Source organism: Notechis scutatus, chromosome 5 (assembly GCF_049901735.1).
Source record: "Notechis scutatus isolate UNSWTSFEM ecotype Mainland chromosome 5, rNotScu1.2, whole genome shotgun sequence".
In the NCBI taxonomy this organism is placed as follows: domain Eukaryota; kingdom Metazoa; phylum Chordata; class Lepidosauria; order Squamata; family Elapidae; genus Notechis; species Notechis scutatus.
Window position 1 is genome coordinate 25,532,790 of NC_142013.1, and position 19,319 is coordinate 25,552,108.

General features: G+C 31.8%; 1 protein-coding gene across 8 annotated transcripts in view; it reads left to right on the forward strand.

Moving 5' to 3' along the window:
* The window catches only part of NBEA (neurobeachin), a 355,903-nt gene that overhangs the window by 272,739 nt on the left and 63,845 nt on the right, over positions 1-19,319 (forward strand). For all 8 annotated transcript variants that reach the window (XM_087966360.1, XM_087966362.1, XM_087966361.1 and 5 more), the window contains 4 exons: positions 795-912; positions 1,818-1,920; positions 8,056-8,171; positions 12,076-12,188. In XM_087966360.1, coding sequence (XP_087822486.1) covers positions 795-912; positions 1,818-1,920; positions 8,056-8,171; positions 12,076-12,188 — 450 coding nt within the window. The remainder of the gene's footprint in view (positions 1-794; positions 913-1,817; positions 1,921-8,055; positions 8,172-12,075; positions 12,189-19,319) is intronic.

The window sequence follows — 19,319 nt, forward strand, 5'->3', positions numbered from 1 at the left end:
TATCTCCATACACGCACCTGGACATATTGTAACGTCTTTGTACAGGCTTAGTTCAGTGCAGTTGGCCATTTGCATTATTGTTGGGCAGATTGACATGTTCACTGGGAAAAAAATCATTTGACATTGTGAATTAAGAAACAGTTACATATGGTTCTCTTTTGAACTTTTTGTATAAATAGGTATGCAATATTGACTATGCTTATTTTGAGTTACGCAAGCAGATGTTTTCATTTGAATCTCACTGTTTGCAAGAACTAAAGTATTTTCTGCAATGTAATTAGTTTTTATTTTACCATCTATTTAACAAATAGTATGATCAAAGATGAGTTAATGCTCAAGCAAAGTTGATGGAGAAACAGGTTTTTAAAGTAAAGTAGTATTTGGATGCTGCATCTATGCAGCTGAGAAACTTTATGAATACTTACTAGTCCTTGTTGCTAGTCTTTTTGATATAGTATAATTGTTTGCCCACTTAGTAGAGACTTAAGTAAAGGTGATAAAAAGTTATGATGACGCAACTAACCTTTCTTTACTGTACCTATCCCTGGGTTAATTGTTTTGCTAATATCCATATAATAGTTGTAATAATACCAATTACAGAAAAGCACAGTTGAGAGACTGAAGGAAGGATTAGAAAGAATCATAAGGAAATATAAAGGAAATAGAGAATTTAGATTATCATATGGTTCAGTGAAATCTGGTTGTCATATAATGCCATTTCCTTAGAAAAATAAAATATTTGTATTACAAGATCACAAAAACAGCAATCAATATATATTCATTTTATTGTAAAGGTCCTTGCATATACAGAAGGCCTTCATGGAAAATGGATGTTCAGTGAAATTCGAGCGGTTTTCTCAAGACGTTACCTTCTTCAGAATACGGCCTTGGAAGTATTCATGGCAAACAGAAGTATGTTTATTTTATATCTTTAATATAAAGCAAGATTTTTTTAAATTAAACAAATAGTACCTATTGAAACTGAAAATGCTTCTAGTTTAGGTATTACTATTTTAGGATATTCACATTTCCTATATAGAAGTAATTTGTGGAGGGTCTTTAAGAATAATTACTACTGACTTTTGAGTAGGAGTAGATATTCAAGGCCTAGCAAAGGTGCAGTAAAGAGAACTATCAAGTGAAGTGCTGTGGGATGGATTATCCATATAGTAGCTTTACACCTCACTTGAAAATTATATATTTTAGACAAAAACACAATAAGAAAGAATTGGAGAAAGATCTAATTTTTTCTCTTATTTAAGGAAAGCTTTCTTCAACCTTCCATAGATTTTCCTTGTGTTTTTTTCTACAGATAAAACTTAAATGTTGAGAAAAGAAGGGTTATAAATATATTAGCAGAGGTTGAGAGGAATAAACATTTTCCACTCCAAAATTAGATTTTGGAAAGAAAATGCCAGTTCTCAAACATGACTGAAATCAATGGCATTGCCATTGTATGAAGCAAATTCATTTAGCCTGCAGTACTTTGACCCTAAAACTGCATTGAAGCAGCCCTATATCAGAAGGACTTGGGATTTTTTTTTTTTCATTGAATAGTTCCATTGTTAATAGGTAACATGCATAGTGTGACTTTTGTTTGCATCAGATTCCTAGAGAACTTTTAAGATAACTATATATGTCTTTATGCACAAAATATGAAAATCTCTTGCATCTTAATTAGAATAAAAATGTAATTGGATTATATCTCAAATTATATTGTTAGCTTTTTTGTTTGCTTTTAATGACATATTTGATCACATATAAAACCTTTTTTATATCAGCAATTCTTTAACCCTTCAACTCTCTTTATACTGCAGCTTCTGTAATGTTTAATTTTCCTGATCAAGCAACAGTGAAAAAAGTTGTATACAGCTTACCTCGTGTTGGAGTGGGAACCAGCTATGGCTTACCACAAGCAAGGTATTCAGTATTTGATTTTCTGTTTGGAAATACACGAGTAGTACAATGTGATAGCAGTACATAAAAGTGCAATTAAGTCTTATGTATATTATCTTTATATTAGTTTAAAATGATTTAATTTCACCCTCAGATAGCTTCCTTTTTCCAACTTTTTCACTGTGAGTATTAAGTAGGAATGTTTATTTGTTTATAGTTATTTACAGATACCCTAAAAGACTCAGCAATTTATAATCTAACTAATTAAATTGAGGAATGCTGGGGAGGAAGTATTATGATTTTTAGGATCTTAACATCTCTCATAATGCTCCTCCAGCCTATTTCCAATATCACTGTTTTGGACTTTTTGAAAATGAGATTTCCGGGCCTCAGAAAGATTCTGCCAACAAATTGGTAGAGAGGCAGAAGAGAATCCCTTATTAGACATTATTTTTCCCTGGAACAGGGCCTTATTCATATTTGGTTTCCTTTTTTAGTTTATTTAGAACATTCCTAAGCAAAGATCAATAATAAAGTTGTGTTCCTTCTACAGCAGTTATATGAATCATACATTAACAGATACAGAATGAATTATATAAATAATTATATAATAATTTTCCTCCCAGAAAAAATGTTTTAGTGATAGAATCTACTGGAAGATTCTCTGAAGGCCGTGCTTCATAAGATATGATTTTGTCTCATTAGTGTTTTCATGTTTTCCTCCAAACCCATTAGTGCTTTTCTTATCATGATGTTATCTAGTTGGGTAATGAAATGCTTGCAAACAAGCAAATTCAGACAGCATCAATGACTTCACAGTTAAACCCAGAGATGCATATATTCTCTTTTCACTTTTTAATTAATAAAGATATTGTTCCATGCATACCTTTAAGTTAGTATATTCAAAAAATAGTCCTGATCAAAGCTGGGCAGATTTAGAAAAATACCACAGTGGTGTGTCCTTCTAATATTACCTGAACATAAATACATCATTTATTTGATTCTGACATCATAATATTTCTATGAATCTATTGAGTTACTCCCTTAAAGAACAGCAAGTTATACCTAGAAAAAAGTAGGTTAATCTATTACTAGGTTATGAACAAAACAATCCTGCTTACCACACAATAGCTGTCAAGTTGCATATAATTAAATATTTTTGTGATATAGTTCTTTTGAATGAAATGTAATAATTTCTTTTTAAACATTAATATAATTTGGATTCCACTGATAATGATAGCTTGGTGTGCAAAAGTTGATGAAGTTTTTAAAAAACATTCTAATAGTTTATACAAAAAAGTGGAAGCCAAACAAGCAGTTATAAATGCTGGACACATCAAAAGAGTAGGGAGTTTTATTTATTTATTCAATTTATTCATATTTGCCTCTGTTAAGCTCTCAGGGACAGGGTAACACAAATATATTCAAAACGAATGCAATCTCCTCTGAAGCTTTAGTCTGTCGAATTATTAAATTAAATCAAAATGTCCAATTAAAAAGATAAGTCAACTTAGAGGTAGCAGTTTATGTCCTTTTACTCCCCCCCCCCCCTCAAAAGAGAAGTCTGGAATATCAGCTTCGGCTGAAATAGTATAGGCAGCCCTCTTTTTTTTTGGACAGCTCCCTTTCTTTCCACCTGGTATTATTCTTTGATGGAACATCTCAGTTCCCTGCTAGGGATGTAAGCAATGTCACAACTAGGCCTCTTTGAAGTCCAGAAGCAGTTTCTTTTGACATTCAGTTTGCTGTCTCCCTTCTCTTTTCCTATTCTCCTTCCTCAAAAGCTCTGTTCCCTCACACAACTTTAAGATCTCCAAACATTGAATCTACAAATACTCATAATCTGATGATGAGGCTAACTGTCAAAGAGGTATTTTTTTTCCCCATTCAAAGAAAACATTAGCAATGCAGTTGTTCCATGAAGTTTGTCAGTGTTTGTATTTATTCCCTATGCTCTTTAACAATTATATTGTATGCTTACTGTGGAACTTATTTCTAGATTTGGGCTGAACTGTCTTCAGTGTTCAGGTGATATCTAGCATTATTTCTCATTTTTATCTTTAATTTAATTTAAAATTTGAGGAGGGTAATAATTTCAATGAGGGTCAATCAATTGAAGCTCAATCCTGAAAAGAAAGAGATGGTGTCCACTGAATAGTTCTTAACCTGTTCTTGAGGATCTTTGGGATGTTCTTCAATCCATCACTGTGACTGACTGCACATCTGGCCTAGTGGGTAGTATCACATTACATCAACTCAGGCAGATATACCACCTGAAATTCTGTTTGTGCAGAGTTAACTTTGAGACATTCTGGGTTAAGATTCAGCTACAAATCTCTATCCGTAGCTATTAGGCTCAAATTTGGCAAAAGTCTTTCAGACACTGAAGCTATATTAAAGTTGTATGTGCTCTATTATATGAGGATGCAATTCCTTCCTGAATTCACAATAGTGAATTCCACATTTCAAACACCCCCCCTCCCCCAGTTTGATAGCAAAAAAGTTGACCAATTGTTGATTGTTGGCATAATTGTCATCTTTGCCTTAGAAACCTTGGTTTTCACCTTGTTTCTCATCCAAATCTGATTTCAATTATCTATTCTATACTATAGTAACCAGTTCAATTGCATTTCTACAATGGATTGTGTGTAAGGCTATTTCTAAATTGCTAGTTTATCTGACTGACTGTAATTCTTTATCAGTGCCTTTCCTATGAAAGCTCCCATTGTGTTAATAGTTGCAGGCAAATATACTTCCCATGTCCAATGCATTTCATATAATGTAATATTTTAGATCATTACTGCATCACCTCAAGATTAATGTTTTTTCTCTTCTTTTGATGTACATACTATGTATATATATTTTATGAAGATACTTCGATAAATTTTTGAAGGTTTAAAGTGCATACTATCTAAATATACTTTCAGTGGCATTGTAACAAATTTAAAAGAAATTTAAATGTAAAATATACATTTATCCAGTTATAGAATATCAGTTGTTAACAGTTAGTTCACTAATACATTAATAATCAATGTATAAGTGGTATAAAATTCTTACATTTTCTGTAATACAGAAGGAACTAGATATAGAATTAATTGGCAAATGGGTTCCAAACAAATTAGTCAATATATTGGTTGAGAAATACTGCTTTGCAATAAATCCATATATAAATAGAGACATTTCACATTAAAATAAATGTGAATTGAAGAACATTTTCTCATGCATGGTTTTGCCTCCATTACTAAAAAACAAGCCAACCCCTGTGCCATGGGAATAGCATACAATAAATGAAAGTAAAGAGTTGGTATTGAGGATGTATGAATAAAACTGCAATTTTTTGTCACATCTTCCCATAACAAGGTGCTTTTAGAGTTCTACATAGCATGAGACTAGACTATATACAGGACCACCTCTCCCTGAGATTATTTATCTATCCCACTAGATCCAAACACAGTCCAGTTCTCTTCCCTAAAATGCTGCCATCCAATGGGATCCAAGAACCATGCCTTTTCTATGGCTGCCCCTTCCTTGTGGAATATGCTTCCCCTGATATTCTAGCTTTTTAGGCTTCTGGAAGGCCATCAAAACCCAGATGTCTGGCCATGCTTTGGGGTAGAGTGATGTAAGACTGTGGATTACTGTTGGGATATCTTAAGAGGATGACCTAAGTACCTGGTTCTTAATTTTTGGGGGTATTACAGTATTTATGTTATGTATTATTAATTGAGTAACCTAAAGTTGTTCTCTATGATAGGAAGCCATAAAAAAAATTTTAATTGAATAAAATATACCTGTTGTGAATTGTTACTTGTAGCATAGTGTGTCTAAAAGGGATTAGGCACTTATGAAAATCACAAAACAATAGTTATTGTTTAACATTTCCCTTATTTGCCCATTTTAGTATTTCCTAGCAAATTATTCATGCCAGCTGTGCATGCTGATGAATGAAAAATCCATCTTCTAACTAATTAAGAGACTTTTTAACTCTTTATTTTGTTTTAGTTGTCCAGGTAATTAAAAATAATATGATGTAAAATGAATAGGAAAGTCATTCTCAATGTCAGTCATCTTTTTCAAGATGTAATGTCTGATAGATACTTTACAAATCTTTATAATATTCTACTAACCTTTCTGTAGAAATCGAGAGAGAAAAGTGTCATATTAACATTCCTTATTCAAACTTCATTGTCCTTATTGGGAGTTATCCTAAAAAAGCTTAACAACTATTAGTCACTGTTATTATCCATATAACCTTTGGATGTAGAATAATGCTTTGATTAAGCTCAAGTAAAAAAGTTAAAAGGTGGAGGAACTACGAAGGAAAGAAAGCAAAAAACAGATGGATGGTTGAATACAAAAATTATAAGTTATTGAAAAGTTGAAGAAGAAATAAGAGATACAAAAGCTAAAATAATAAAAATTAGGAACAGAGAAGGTGTATTAAAAACAGGGGAGGTTAATTTATAGTATTGTCTCTGGAGAATAATACATGTGTTTATTTATTCATTATTTATTTAGCTTAACTTAAGCTCTTGACCAATTCTGTGTGGCTTATAATCCAACTGTACCTACACAGGATTAAAATAATAAAAATGCAATATAAATAAATAAGTAACCTTAACATTAATAATTTAATAATGAAATATTGTGTGTTAAGGAACCATAAACATGTATGTAATCAGTATGCTTACACAGAGGGAATTTGTCTCTACTTAACATTGGATATAAAAATCAAGTTTTTATAAATTTTTCAAATTTCAGAAAAGTTGTGCCAAGTTGAAGTTCTAGGTCAGGGGTGTCAAACTCGATTTCATTGAAGGCCGCATCAGGATTGTATTTTACCTCGGAGGGCCAGAGTGGATGTGGTCAGCTTGACATCACTCGTGTCAGGGGTGCCTGTGGTGGCCCAAGTCCTCTGCCAGAGAAAACAGGCTCCTGCGCTCTGTTTTCGGCTGCAACGGCCTCCTGTAAGTAACCCTCTGCCAATGAAAACAGAGCTCAAGAGGGCTGTGTGCAGCCCACCCGAGTTCTGTTTTTGCTGGGAGAGGCACTGCAGGCCAGTCTTTCGCCGTTTCCCTGCGGGCCAGATCTAATCACCCACGGGCCGGATCTGGCCCTCGGGCCTTGAGTTTGACACCCCTGTTCTAGGTGGTTGTGTTATCCAGGAAAAGAGGATAGCAGTCAAGAAGGTCTACTTCCACGAACAGATTAAGAGACACCCCCCCAAAGTCCATGGTTCATCAAGGGCAGAAACTATTGGAAGCAAATGGTTCTGTAGAATCTACAATGTAGCTAGCCAAAGAGCTTTAAAGAGCTTTTAAAATGACCTTGAATGGCACCCAAAAGCTCTGAGAGCAGGTCTTGAAGTAAATATATTACATGGGTAAACTAGGACAATATCCATAACTACTAAAGTTGCTGCATTCTGGACAGCTGTAACTTCCCAGTGGGCAGATCTATATATAGCTCATTGCAAGTCCAAATAGGAAGCGACACTATCATTTGCAGGGTTGTCCTACTGCTGCCTATCCAGTTTCACCTCATTTCATATGCATAATCATGTACAATATTATTTAATTATACTGACTTTTATTTCTGATTTTCATGATTTATTCTGTCAAAATCATGAAAATTTATATTGTAAAATGGGTAAAGTGTTTAAATATTCTGCTTCAGTAAGTGGAAGATCTGAACTGACTACTATTCATATGACTAGACCATTTCTATTAACATTAATATGATAGCCAAAGTCAGAACATTATAGTATCCAACCTTCATATCCTTGGATAGCAATGAAGATGACAAGGAAAGATAGGTTAAGCTTATTATCAAATCAGTTTTGATTTTACTTGATTGCAATCTCAGAACAAAATTCTGTACAACTTTGTTCATGAATTAAAAGGTTTTAAATGTATTACCCTGTAGTGGGTAGATAATCTGTTATTTAATTTCATAAATGTGATTTTTATATTTATAGCTATGTTCTTAATTTTGCATGGCTATGTTCTTAATTTTAATTGACTTTGATAATTTGTTCGTAATAATGTTTCTTTCCATAAAAATGTTACTTTTCAACAAAGGATAGTTTATTTTGAGATTGAAAACACAAATAATTGTCAGTAGAGAAGCAAATCTACCACTTTTAATTATAATTTCTAGACGAATTTCTCTGGCTACTCCTCGTCAACTTTATAAATCTTCCAATATGACTCAGCGGTGGCAGAGAAGGGAGATTTCAAATTTTGAATACCTGATGTTTCTCAATACTATAGCTGGTGAGTCTTCTGTTTCTTTATTCTTTATAACATGATTCAATTTGTCAAAGTTTTTAGTACTATGAATGGATGGAGTACAATATTCCTCTGTGATGTAAATACAGCTTTATGATTCGTTCTGAAAAAAGTATATAATATTTTATATTGGGGGAAAATAATTTGTCACTCTATATTTGGTTTTCGTGCTGGTAGTTTTTTTTTTTCTTTCTTTCTACCATTTACTATACTGACAGCATGGTCTGAAGCTTTGTTAGAGTCAGCAAACCATTGTTAATGTAAGACTAGAACTAATTATGGAAAAAACATATTTTGCTGTGTTGCAATTCTTAGCAGTAACAGCAAGATAGTAAAATAACAGTATTCTGCTTAGTTCAGATGGCACTTCAGTGGTGTTATCATTAAATTACAGCATATCTTAAGTACTACGGACTATGTGTGATCAGAATTAGCCTAAAATTAAAAATTAAAAACCGTAAATCAGTCATGATGAGAAAGAAAGGGAGGGAGAAAGAAACCCCTTCTCATCCTTCCCAATTCATACAACCTCCCAAGTGCCACCTCTGATCTGCATGGCACCCTTTCTTCATACCCAGGCACCTTTCACAACCAATGGCACCCTTCCACATACGACCCTGACCTACAGGGCATTTCTCACATACCCCTGTGATTCCAGCATTCTTGACCTGTCCCCGTCCCCCCCAAAAAAACCCTAAATCTTTATATCGAAGAGTAGTAAGTTAGGGAAAATCTACTTTAAGTTTGCTGAATAGAAATTATTGATGAATACTTTTTCATTGCAAAATAACTTCTAATAAATAGACAATATAGAGTAGAAATAATGAATGTATATATACTGTAAAATATTAATTATGAAACTATTTTATATTTATGTGTTGTTTAATAATGTTATGAGTTCTTCCACAGTGATCGTGTTTCTCATATCTCTTTTTCATTTTTAGAATAAATAGAATTTCTTGCTGAAATGTCATATTCAAAATCTCTGAAACTATTTTAAAATATTTTTCCTTTTCGCAACTATTCCTCAGATGTTATTTTATCTGTGCTTTTTAATAAGGCACAAATCAAAATGTTTCAATGTTCTATTATATAATAAAATTATAATTATTAATCTAAGAAGGTTTGCTAATGTAAAATTCTCTTCATTTCCAAAACTAGATATGAAACTTAGAGCTCTGTTACACTGCTGAATCTCATTTTGACAAACAATTGCATTTTCATTGAATTTTGTTTCTGAAGTTTTTGCTTCTTTCCTATCCTCCTTGCACTGAACATATTTCATCATGTTTACAATTCTGTGTGTGTTTTTCCCAAAGGTAAACATAGCACTCTGTTACGTATCAATCATGCTAAGTTTTATACTCTCTCTGCCTGGTTTTTGTCTTTATTTTGTAGACTTAAGACTTCCTGACTGGATTATATTATACTACGTTTAGTTCCCAGAGACTCTTTGATTTATGTAGTGCAGAAGGAAAGATCTCTATTTTATTTTTCTCACTGAACAGTAAAATATATAGAACAGAAACTCTGCTTTTCAAACAATAAGCATTCACAACTTATTATTTTTCTGAACTTAGGAACAATAAAGAAGAGCATAATATTTGAAGTAAATTGTCTATTACAGTATTGGTAACTGGAATATTTGAATCTATTTGTAATAAGCAGACTTATTATATTACATACCAAAATGCATTTAATGTTAAGTTTAAAATCAATATACCTAGTATATTATAAACGAAAATACTGAAGACAGAAAAGCAATCTAAACACTTTGTTAGATATAGTCCTTAGAAAAGATGAACATTATTGCTTAGGTAGAACATATAAGATGAGAAAGCTTTTAATAAACAAAAGAGGCTTATTGTATAAAAAGGATGAGGAATATTCCATCCTTATTTAGTATGGAAAGTATCTTTACATTTTAGTCTAAAACTGACATGTTCAGGTAATGAATTCAGACTCATTTCTCCCCTTGTTCCCGCCTCCCCTCCTTTTTAGCATTTTCAACATTTTTACTCTGTAATGTACAAGCCCTCACTGGTTAATTATGTATATATTTAGGTACTGCATGTGTTGGGCTTATTATTGTCATCTAATTAAATGTAACCTGAACTGCTTGCTTCTAGAAAAACCATTAAAAATTCTTTCCTAATGACCTAGAGATGACAAAATGTCTGTAAAGTGTGAAGAAGCAGACAAGCACAGGAACATCGCTTTTAAAGAGTGTTAATCCAGATGCTGCAATCATCTAATTAAACAATATTTTGCTGTCATTAACATTTTCACCAAGGAATTGCAGTTATAATTTCTTTGTCAGCTGTCTCTATATCACTTTCCTTCAAAACTAAAGTGCCATATAAAAACATTAAATTGGATGGTTTAATTAAAGTTACTTTAATGAAGAAACATTTCTGAAATTTCATTTTTTTTCTCTGTGTCTTAGGTTTTATTGTTCAAGTCATTTAGTGTTATAGGTTTGCAACATTTAATATTCAGGCTTTAATTTTAACTTTGTAAATTTAACTGAAAAATTTGCTTCTTCAGTATAAGTAAATTATATGTCAATATTGTAAAAGTGTGTATTTCTGTAGTTCATTATGAAACAGAGAGCAGCAGAAATCTTTGTGCTTAAGTTATCAGGGACAATGTAACAAATAAAATAGGCCTCAGCCTTTTTAGCCTCCTAACTACCATTGTGCTGCTAAGTATAAGTGGAAATGTAAGATTTCTCCTGGGGATAAGTAGGTCCCTTTTATAAGCAGAGGTGTAAATATTCAAGCAGGCGCACAAAGGAATGTGAGAAGTAATCTCTGCAAATCACACTGTTCCTTCCAGTGGCAATCACCATTGGTAGTTAAATCAACATGCATTGGGTCAAGCCTTCTAAAATAGTTCTATAATCACCTGCTTTGAACTCTAATTAAAGTTATGAGATGTTCTTAAGTTAGAAAAAGATTATATATAATGATGTCTTCTTAAGAAACTGGGCACTTCATAGATAAAAAGTGTGATCTATCTGTTTTGGAAAATACAATATTATCCACTAATCAAAGGCTGCGGAAATATATGCTACCATGGCAGAGATTTTGTGATGTTTTATATATTTTATACTTTATTTATTTATTTATTCATTCATTCATTCATTTATTTTATTTATTTATGTGTATTTATTAGTAGATAAGTGACAATTATACAATATAAGATAGATTTTTGCTTGTCTAAGTTTGTATTTTTTAAAGTTCTTTTTTAAATGTAAAGATTGTTTTGTTAATTGGGTAAATATAACATTTTGTAAATAACACTTTTAAAAATATTTAGGCATTTCATATATGGTATTTCATTGAATGCAAAAAGTATAAGTGGGGAAGAGTACAGTTAATGAACCTGTCAGGAAAGAATTAATTCATCCTGATAAAGACACATGCCTAGAATTCACATTTCAGCTTTTTGTATATGATCAAGCATAATACGTTTGATGCATATTAAATGAAAAATAGAATCATAGGTAGATGCCACCATGATTTATATGCTTATTCTGCACATAGGTTATGAACATACAAATTCTTTCATTATTAGTTAAGCTTATCATCATCGTCTTTTAATGTCTAATCCCAATATACTACTTGTTTAGGCTTTTTATAGCAGAACTCACAAATAATAGATATTTGGGATTGAATCTGCTACTTTTTTGAGACAAGGGAGAAAGATTTGAATACCAACATATATTATGTTGTCAGTAGTTATAATTTGATATGTTGTAGTTGTTTAGTTCCAGATGAAATATAATATGTTTGATAATGACATAAGGACAATTACGTTTTGATTGCTGGTTTGATAAAGTTGTTAGTTTAAACAAACATCCATAATTTTGATATTATTTTATCAGGGCGTACTTACAATGATCTCAATCAGTATCCTGTGTTTCCATGGGTACTAACAAATTATGAATCGGAGGAGTTAGATCTAACCTTGCCAGGAAACTTCAGAGATCTATCAAAGGTATGTTTCAGTTGTATGTTTATTGAAGTGATGAAGTTTATTTCTATTCTGTGAAAGAAAACATGCATCCTAGCAATTTCAATTATACCAGATAATCTGTGATTCATTGAGTCATTGTTTCAGAAATATTTCCTAATCTACAAAGAGAAACAGAATGACCAATGGTAAACAAAACGAGCAAGAACAACTTGCAACTTCTTGCCTGCTTAACCAACTTACGGTGGGACTGGACTATTCAATTCCAGAGTCCTAAATATACTGGTCTGTCTGATTTCCAGCAACCAAAACCAGGGCCAGGAAATTTGCCAAATTTCACTCCCACAACAGTCATGGGCTCTGGATTTGGGATGTATTTTATAAGTCAGCGGTTCCCAAACTTTGTGGCTTGGCGGTCCAGCAGGGGGAAAGGGGAACTGGGTGGCATGAGTAGTGGGGCAGCATGAACGTGCAGCTCAACTTGCACAAACAGCGGGATGGGATACACCAAACAGAAAATAAACTTTTATTGCTGCATTGTTTTATTTTCTATTTTACTTTATTAAGAAAATATATAAGTCTATCCTACATGTAGCTCATTAGTCCTGTCTATTCTGACTGGCAGCTGCTTAACTAAAGTTTTACTTTATTTTTTTTTATTTTTTTGTAAAAGTTTTATTTCAATTTTCCACATTTTTTAAGAAACATCTCTTTTTAGTGAACAGCATGACTCCAGGTTTTCACATCTCCGTACAGACATAATTTGGTTTACATATTCATCTTTCACATTTAATTCATATCAACCTCTACTTTACATATTTTCTATTATTTTTTCACAAATATTTTCCTCAAGCTTATTTATAAATTTTTCATTCATTTTTAACTTATTCCTTTTAGCTTTAACTAATTCTCATATCATCATATTCATTATACTTATACTTCTTTCTGTCATAATTACAACTTCATCGCATATTCTCATTTCATCATTTCAAGTAATTCTATCTTAATTCAAACACTTTAAAAGAAAAATTTCCCCTACAAATACCAATTAAAGTGTGGCACCCTTATCACTTATATATCATCTAATGAGTTCCCTTTTAAATCCCAATAATCATTTAACTTAATTATCCCTTCAAATATTTATAACAGTACTCTTCTAACAACTACCTAACAAATACACCTTTTATAGCAGATTCTGCACGGTGTTTTCCCCTTCGATTACATCAAACAGTTATAATATAACAAAATAATAATAATCTATTGAAATCATCATGAAGAACTGATATTAATTTCATTACAATTCTCATATTTCATTTTAGCTATATTCTATAAAATCATTAATCATAGTTATTAAACTTATTATAATTTCTCTTTATTCATATTCTTCCATTTCCCCCCACTTATAATCTCATTATAACAATCTTCATAATTCATTTCAATTATATTCATAACTTCATCAGACTTAAATAATAAGTTTATCATAATTTCTCTTTTATCACAGTAGTTCCATTTATCTCTATGTTTAGTTTGCCAATAAACCAATATTCCAATGACAAAAAAATATCAGTTCCAATCTTATATTTAATCATCTATATTTCCCTACTTGCTAAATAGTTTAATACTTCTAATTTATTTATGCTACACCTTAGCACCTTGCAGTATCCTCTTTCTTAATTCTTAGTCAACTATTATCTCTCTGTCTTTTAAATAAACAATTTCTTTTCATTTTTGTATGATTTCCATATTTATTTATTTCCTGGTTCTGTTTTTTAACACTTCTTTTCCCCTTCATTTTTTCCCTTCTTTTCTAACTCCAATTTTTATCCCCCTCACTTTTTAAATAAAGTTTTACTTTATTTTAGATATATCTATATATAACACAAGTACAAAATTCTTCATAAAATATACACTTAGCTTTTTTGGTATATAAAACCACAAATTATCAAAACTGAGGGCTCAATACTTACTCCTAGATGGTTCTCTCAGATAAAGTCATGATAATTGGATGGATCTTTATTATCTTCCTTTGCATTTATAGCACTATTTTCTGATCAGCAAGATTTCTGACTTCCTTGTATTGAATATGATTTGTGGCATTAATCACTTATGTGATTAAAAAAGAAAAACTAGTGCCCATAGAGGAGTCTCCAAATAACTGTAGGAATTATATTTAATTTAAAATGCTGCCAAGAAATACTTTTTGTATTCATAGAAGGGATTTTTGGATTAGATATTACTTTATATTAACAATTCAGCTAGTCTTACACAATTATGTATAAGATATAAGTGAAATATACTTCACTTCTCAGCCACCTGTTTGATCCTTAAGTGAAATATAATTAAAAAATCTTAGAAGTAATAGTAATTACAGGAAACTGTTTATAGCACAACTGTCTGCTCCCCAAGGCAAGTTGTTATTATCTGCATCTTTTTTTCTTCTATGGAAAGGGATGCATAACATTTGACTAATTGTTAATATCTTCAACCCATTTATGGGTTTTTCTAATATATTGAAGTACCATAATTGTACATATATACGTGTATACATATATACAATAGTTATGTAATAGCAATAAAATGTCTAGCAAAGGCTAAGAGATTAGTTTCTTTAGCATCAATAGTAAAGTATTAAATTGAGTAAGTGGATCCTTTGCTTGTATTGCTTACTTTACAATATCTCAAGCCCAGAAAGGCCACTTTTCTACTCCACAATTTTTTTTATCCTCTTATTTTCAAAATTAATTTCCAATGTAACAAAAGGTATAGTTATTCAAAAAGTGCATGGAGTATAACATTTTATAAAATGTATAATTAACATATGTATGTTTTAAATATCCAGTTTCGTTTAGTAGTTTAAGGCATTAGCTAAAACCAAGAGATTGTGAGTTCTAGTACCACCTTGGACACAAAGCCAGATAGGTGACTTTGGGCCAGTCACTTTTCTTACTCTCATCCCTTTGAAGGAGGCAATGACAAACCACTTCTGAAAAACCAAGAAAACTGCCAAGAAAACTACAAGGACTTCTCCAGACAGAATCTGGGAAATAGACATGATTGAACGAAAGGGTGGGAAGTGTTTTAGGAGTATACTTTAAATGAATTTTTTATTGTTCAAAATCAATAAATAATTCTAAAAGCAAGAAATATTTAATAATTACATTCTCAATTAAAAATGTGGTCCGATTAAAATATAGCCTGGTCTCTAATTCAAATAAGTTGTACACATCCATCTTTGCCCCATACGTAAATATTCTATTTCTGCTCTTTTGCCCTTAAATAAGGCATTTCCTTTCTCTTTTTCTAGGAAGTGACCTACAAAGTTACTTTTAAAGTACATAATTAGTTCTGTAATTATTCAAAATAGCCCCAGGAACAGTTCTTGGAAGTCTGGTTTTAGAAATCAGGATAATTTTGTGTGTCATTGTAAAGATACAGCTTTATATTACCAATTATAAAGGTTGATTTCTGCTTTTGTTAGTTGCTGAATTGAACAAGAAATGCTACAAATAAGCAACTCTTCCAATTTTATTAAAAATCACAGCATTTGTCTTCATATTTCATTATATATATTTAATTGTAAGTTTGAAAAATAAGACAAAGTATTTGTCAAGGTGTTTTATCAGTAGACATTTGAGATTTCAAGTTATATTCAAGACATACAAAAGGTCAGAGGTTACATTTATTGTTTGACAAGTTGAAAAGCTAATGAAAGAGACTGTCATAGATCCATAGATTATCTCGGCATGAACAAGCCATCGGGAGATCTGCTTATTTTCAACTTGATTGGATCTTCCTGTAAGAATACCACTAAGTTTTCAAATAGGAAATATTTTTGCAATTTTTATTTTATTTTAGTTTTCCTCTAAGAAAAATAGTTTAAAATGTTTTTATATAGAATTATACAGTGCATTATATGGTGTTATTAGTATATAAGTTTAGCATCCTGTATCACCTCTACTCATTAAAGTGTAAATAGGCCTTTTCCTCATTATTTCCAAACATGCAAAATACTATAGTTTGTAGCTCCATCACTAATGAGAAATTCTTCTAAATATTAACCAATATCAAACACATCAAACACCTCAATCTGCCAAAATAATGATAATGATAACAAAATTATTTATAGGCAGCTAATAAGCATAATTGACATTAGAGTATATAGAATCTCAAATTAGAGCTTTTTCCAAAATTGAATAAATAGTTAACTACCCCATTTTGCACCTACATTATCTAGGAATGGCACTCTTGGAATTCCTCAAGACAAAACCGTGTTTCTCATAAAATAAGGCCGGGTCTTATATTTTCTTGAGCCCCAAATAAACGGCTAGGCCGTCTTTTCGGGGGTGACTTAATTCCCCTCCTTGCATCCTCGTCTAGAGCGCCTCGCGGGCAGCCTCACCACCAGCCATTCCTAACGGGTGATCATGGCGGAGCACAGAGAGCTCCCTACTCCCGCCAAACACCTTTGCTGCAGACCCGAGACCTTCAGCACCCGCCGCTGTTGCTTTCCTTTCTGCCAATGCCACCGCTGCGTTGGGAGCTGCCGCTTCTGTGTTTGGAGCGCTGCCGCCATTTGGAGCACCACCGCCACATTTGCAGCTGCCACTTCCATGTTTGGAGCTGCCGCCGCATTTGGAGCACCGCCGTTTGGAGCGGTGCATTATACTTACTGATTTAATGTGCAGAGTTATAGCCGTCTTTGGGTAGGGGAGATGGGCAGCATAATGATTTAATTAATAAATAGTTAAAAGAACTCAGTATGTTTTCAAAAAAGTAATATTCAGGAGCAGGATTCAGTTGTAAAATAATTTGAAAGCTTGCTGAAATTAGAATTTCTTGGTTTTTTGTATAAAATGAAAAGAGGGTAATGTCTTATGTAAAGAATATTAAAATCATGCTAGAATCTATCCTGTTGGCATCTGATATTAAGACACTGATTCACACCTTTCACTATATTCCTCCACATGCCTATGGAGAAATAATTTCCATTTAATTCATTTAGTTTTACTCCCTTGTAATTTGGTGTATAGTTGAAGTCTTTTTTATAAAATCTAGTAGTATATTGTAGTTGAACATTCCATTTATTTGAATGTCTTTGTTAGTTTTGGAACAATTGTGTTGTGCTTTTCATGAAAACAATTCCCAGAACAGTTTTCAAATAATGTATAAAAATAGTCATGCCAAGAAAATGCATCACAATAAAAGCAGTAATTAAAAGCAACAGGCAAAACCATCCCATAGTAAATACTTACTTCTATTTTAGGGGTCATGAAAGAAAAATGAAGGATTATGTGCCATTAACAACTGAAGTAAAACTCCCAATTCCAATCCCTGCTGTGATTACTATACAACATTCCTTTCCTGTCAAGTCTGATCACAAACATACTTAAAATAAAATGTTAGGTTTTTTTTTCAGGCCCTATTATTGTAACCTCAACAGCTATACTGCCAATTGTATCAAACGTTGCATCAACCTTTGCTGCATGAAATTTACCAAATCCCATTACATCAATTCAAGGCTAGGCTGTATCTTGTTGAATAATCAAGAAGGCAAAGCAGTAAAGAAATAATGATTTAACTATTAATTAATACTAAAGATATAATTTATATTCCAAGGATTACTTTTGTTGAACAAAATAGTGAATGAAAGAAAACTACAAAGGTTGGGTAGCTTGTGAAACCTGAATAAAATGAAAAATGTAAATATTTATTTTATTGTTCTTCCAGTAGTTGGAAGATGCCTGGAAAAGATTAAGAAGTAGGTCATGCTTTTGTTTCAAGAATGTTTAGTGAGGTCTTGCAGTGCAATCTGCATCAGATAAGCTTGATCCTAAGGGATTACTAAAATATTTTGCACACATGAGAAAGCTATTAGCATATCCTTGACACAGCAAAGTATTAAACAATCAGAATGTTTAGGGAAACCAAAATCCTGGTATATTAACTTAAAACTAAAATTAACTAACTGCAAGATAGAACATGTAAAATACATTTGGAGGTTTTTTGTTTTGTTTTGTTTAAAGAATCTGAAACAAATATAGTTTGTTTCATATTTACTAAACATTTATTAGCATCCTAGAACTAATTCAATAAGTATCTGGAATGTACAATCAATATATTAATGCATTATATTGATTAGTTATTGATTATAATAACTTAAGTTGTATTATACTGTGTTTACTTCAAAGTTATAATAGTTTTGTTTATTTAGAGTCTTTCTAAATATATATTTAAAATAAACATGAATAATTTGTTAGGTTATGGAATAAAACAGTGACTGTATGCCCATAAGATTATTGTCATATTTGTTTTAATATTTTTGGGTTAACTAATAAATATATATCTAAAATCTATTGTAGTTTAGATTCTTTAAAATGTTTTTAATTTAAAGTTTTTTATTTATTAGTATAGTTAGTCCATACAAAAAAATGCACTGAGCTAACCTGAGCACTCTGCTGTATAGTGTTAGCTAAAATCTCAAATGTTCTTGAGTAGAGAGAAGTTATCTCACTAATATTTCATTTAGAAGATAAATAGTATAAAAATGTGCAAGTTATGGGGCACTGCCAGTCATTTTTCCATGTGATGTCCTTTTACAGGAAATAAAATGACATCATTTTTGAAGTTAAAATTTGCACTGTGGAGCAGATTGCTCAGTTCATTTCTTTCAGTGGATTACTTTTAAATGGCTTAATGATGAAGAAAAAGAAGAGAAAATCATGTCAGCCACTGATCTGCCCATCTGGTTTTCTTGTCTCATAATATGAAATCCACCATTCAAAAGGGAACAGCACTGGAGACCCCATTGATTATGAATTTAATATGATTTAGGAGCAATAATGATGGGGATGACTGGACTGAATGGGGTAAATTGATTTTGGAGCAGGTTCTATATTATTTAGGTTAAAGTAATAATTGAATAAAAGAACTGGTGTGGGTGGGTTCAATGGGGTGGAAATTAAAGAACAATGTTGTTAAGTGATTTGGTTCAACAGTTATTTGATTTATCTTATGGAAAATTTAAAGTCTTTTCAAATGTGCATATATACATATATATTAATATATGGAAATTCCATCAAATATGTGTTCTCTGTTTCCATGATATATGAGAAAAAATGAATTTGTCATTCTAGGATAGTTAAAATAAAATAAATC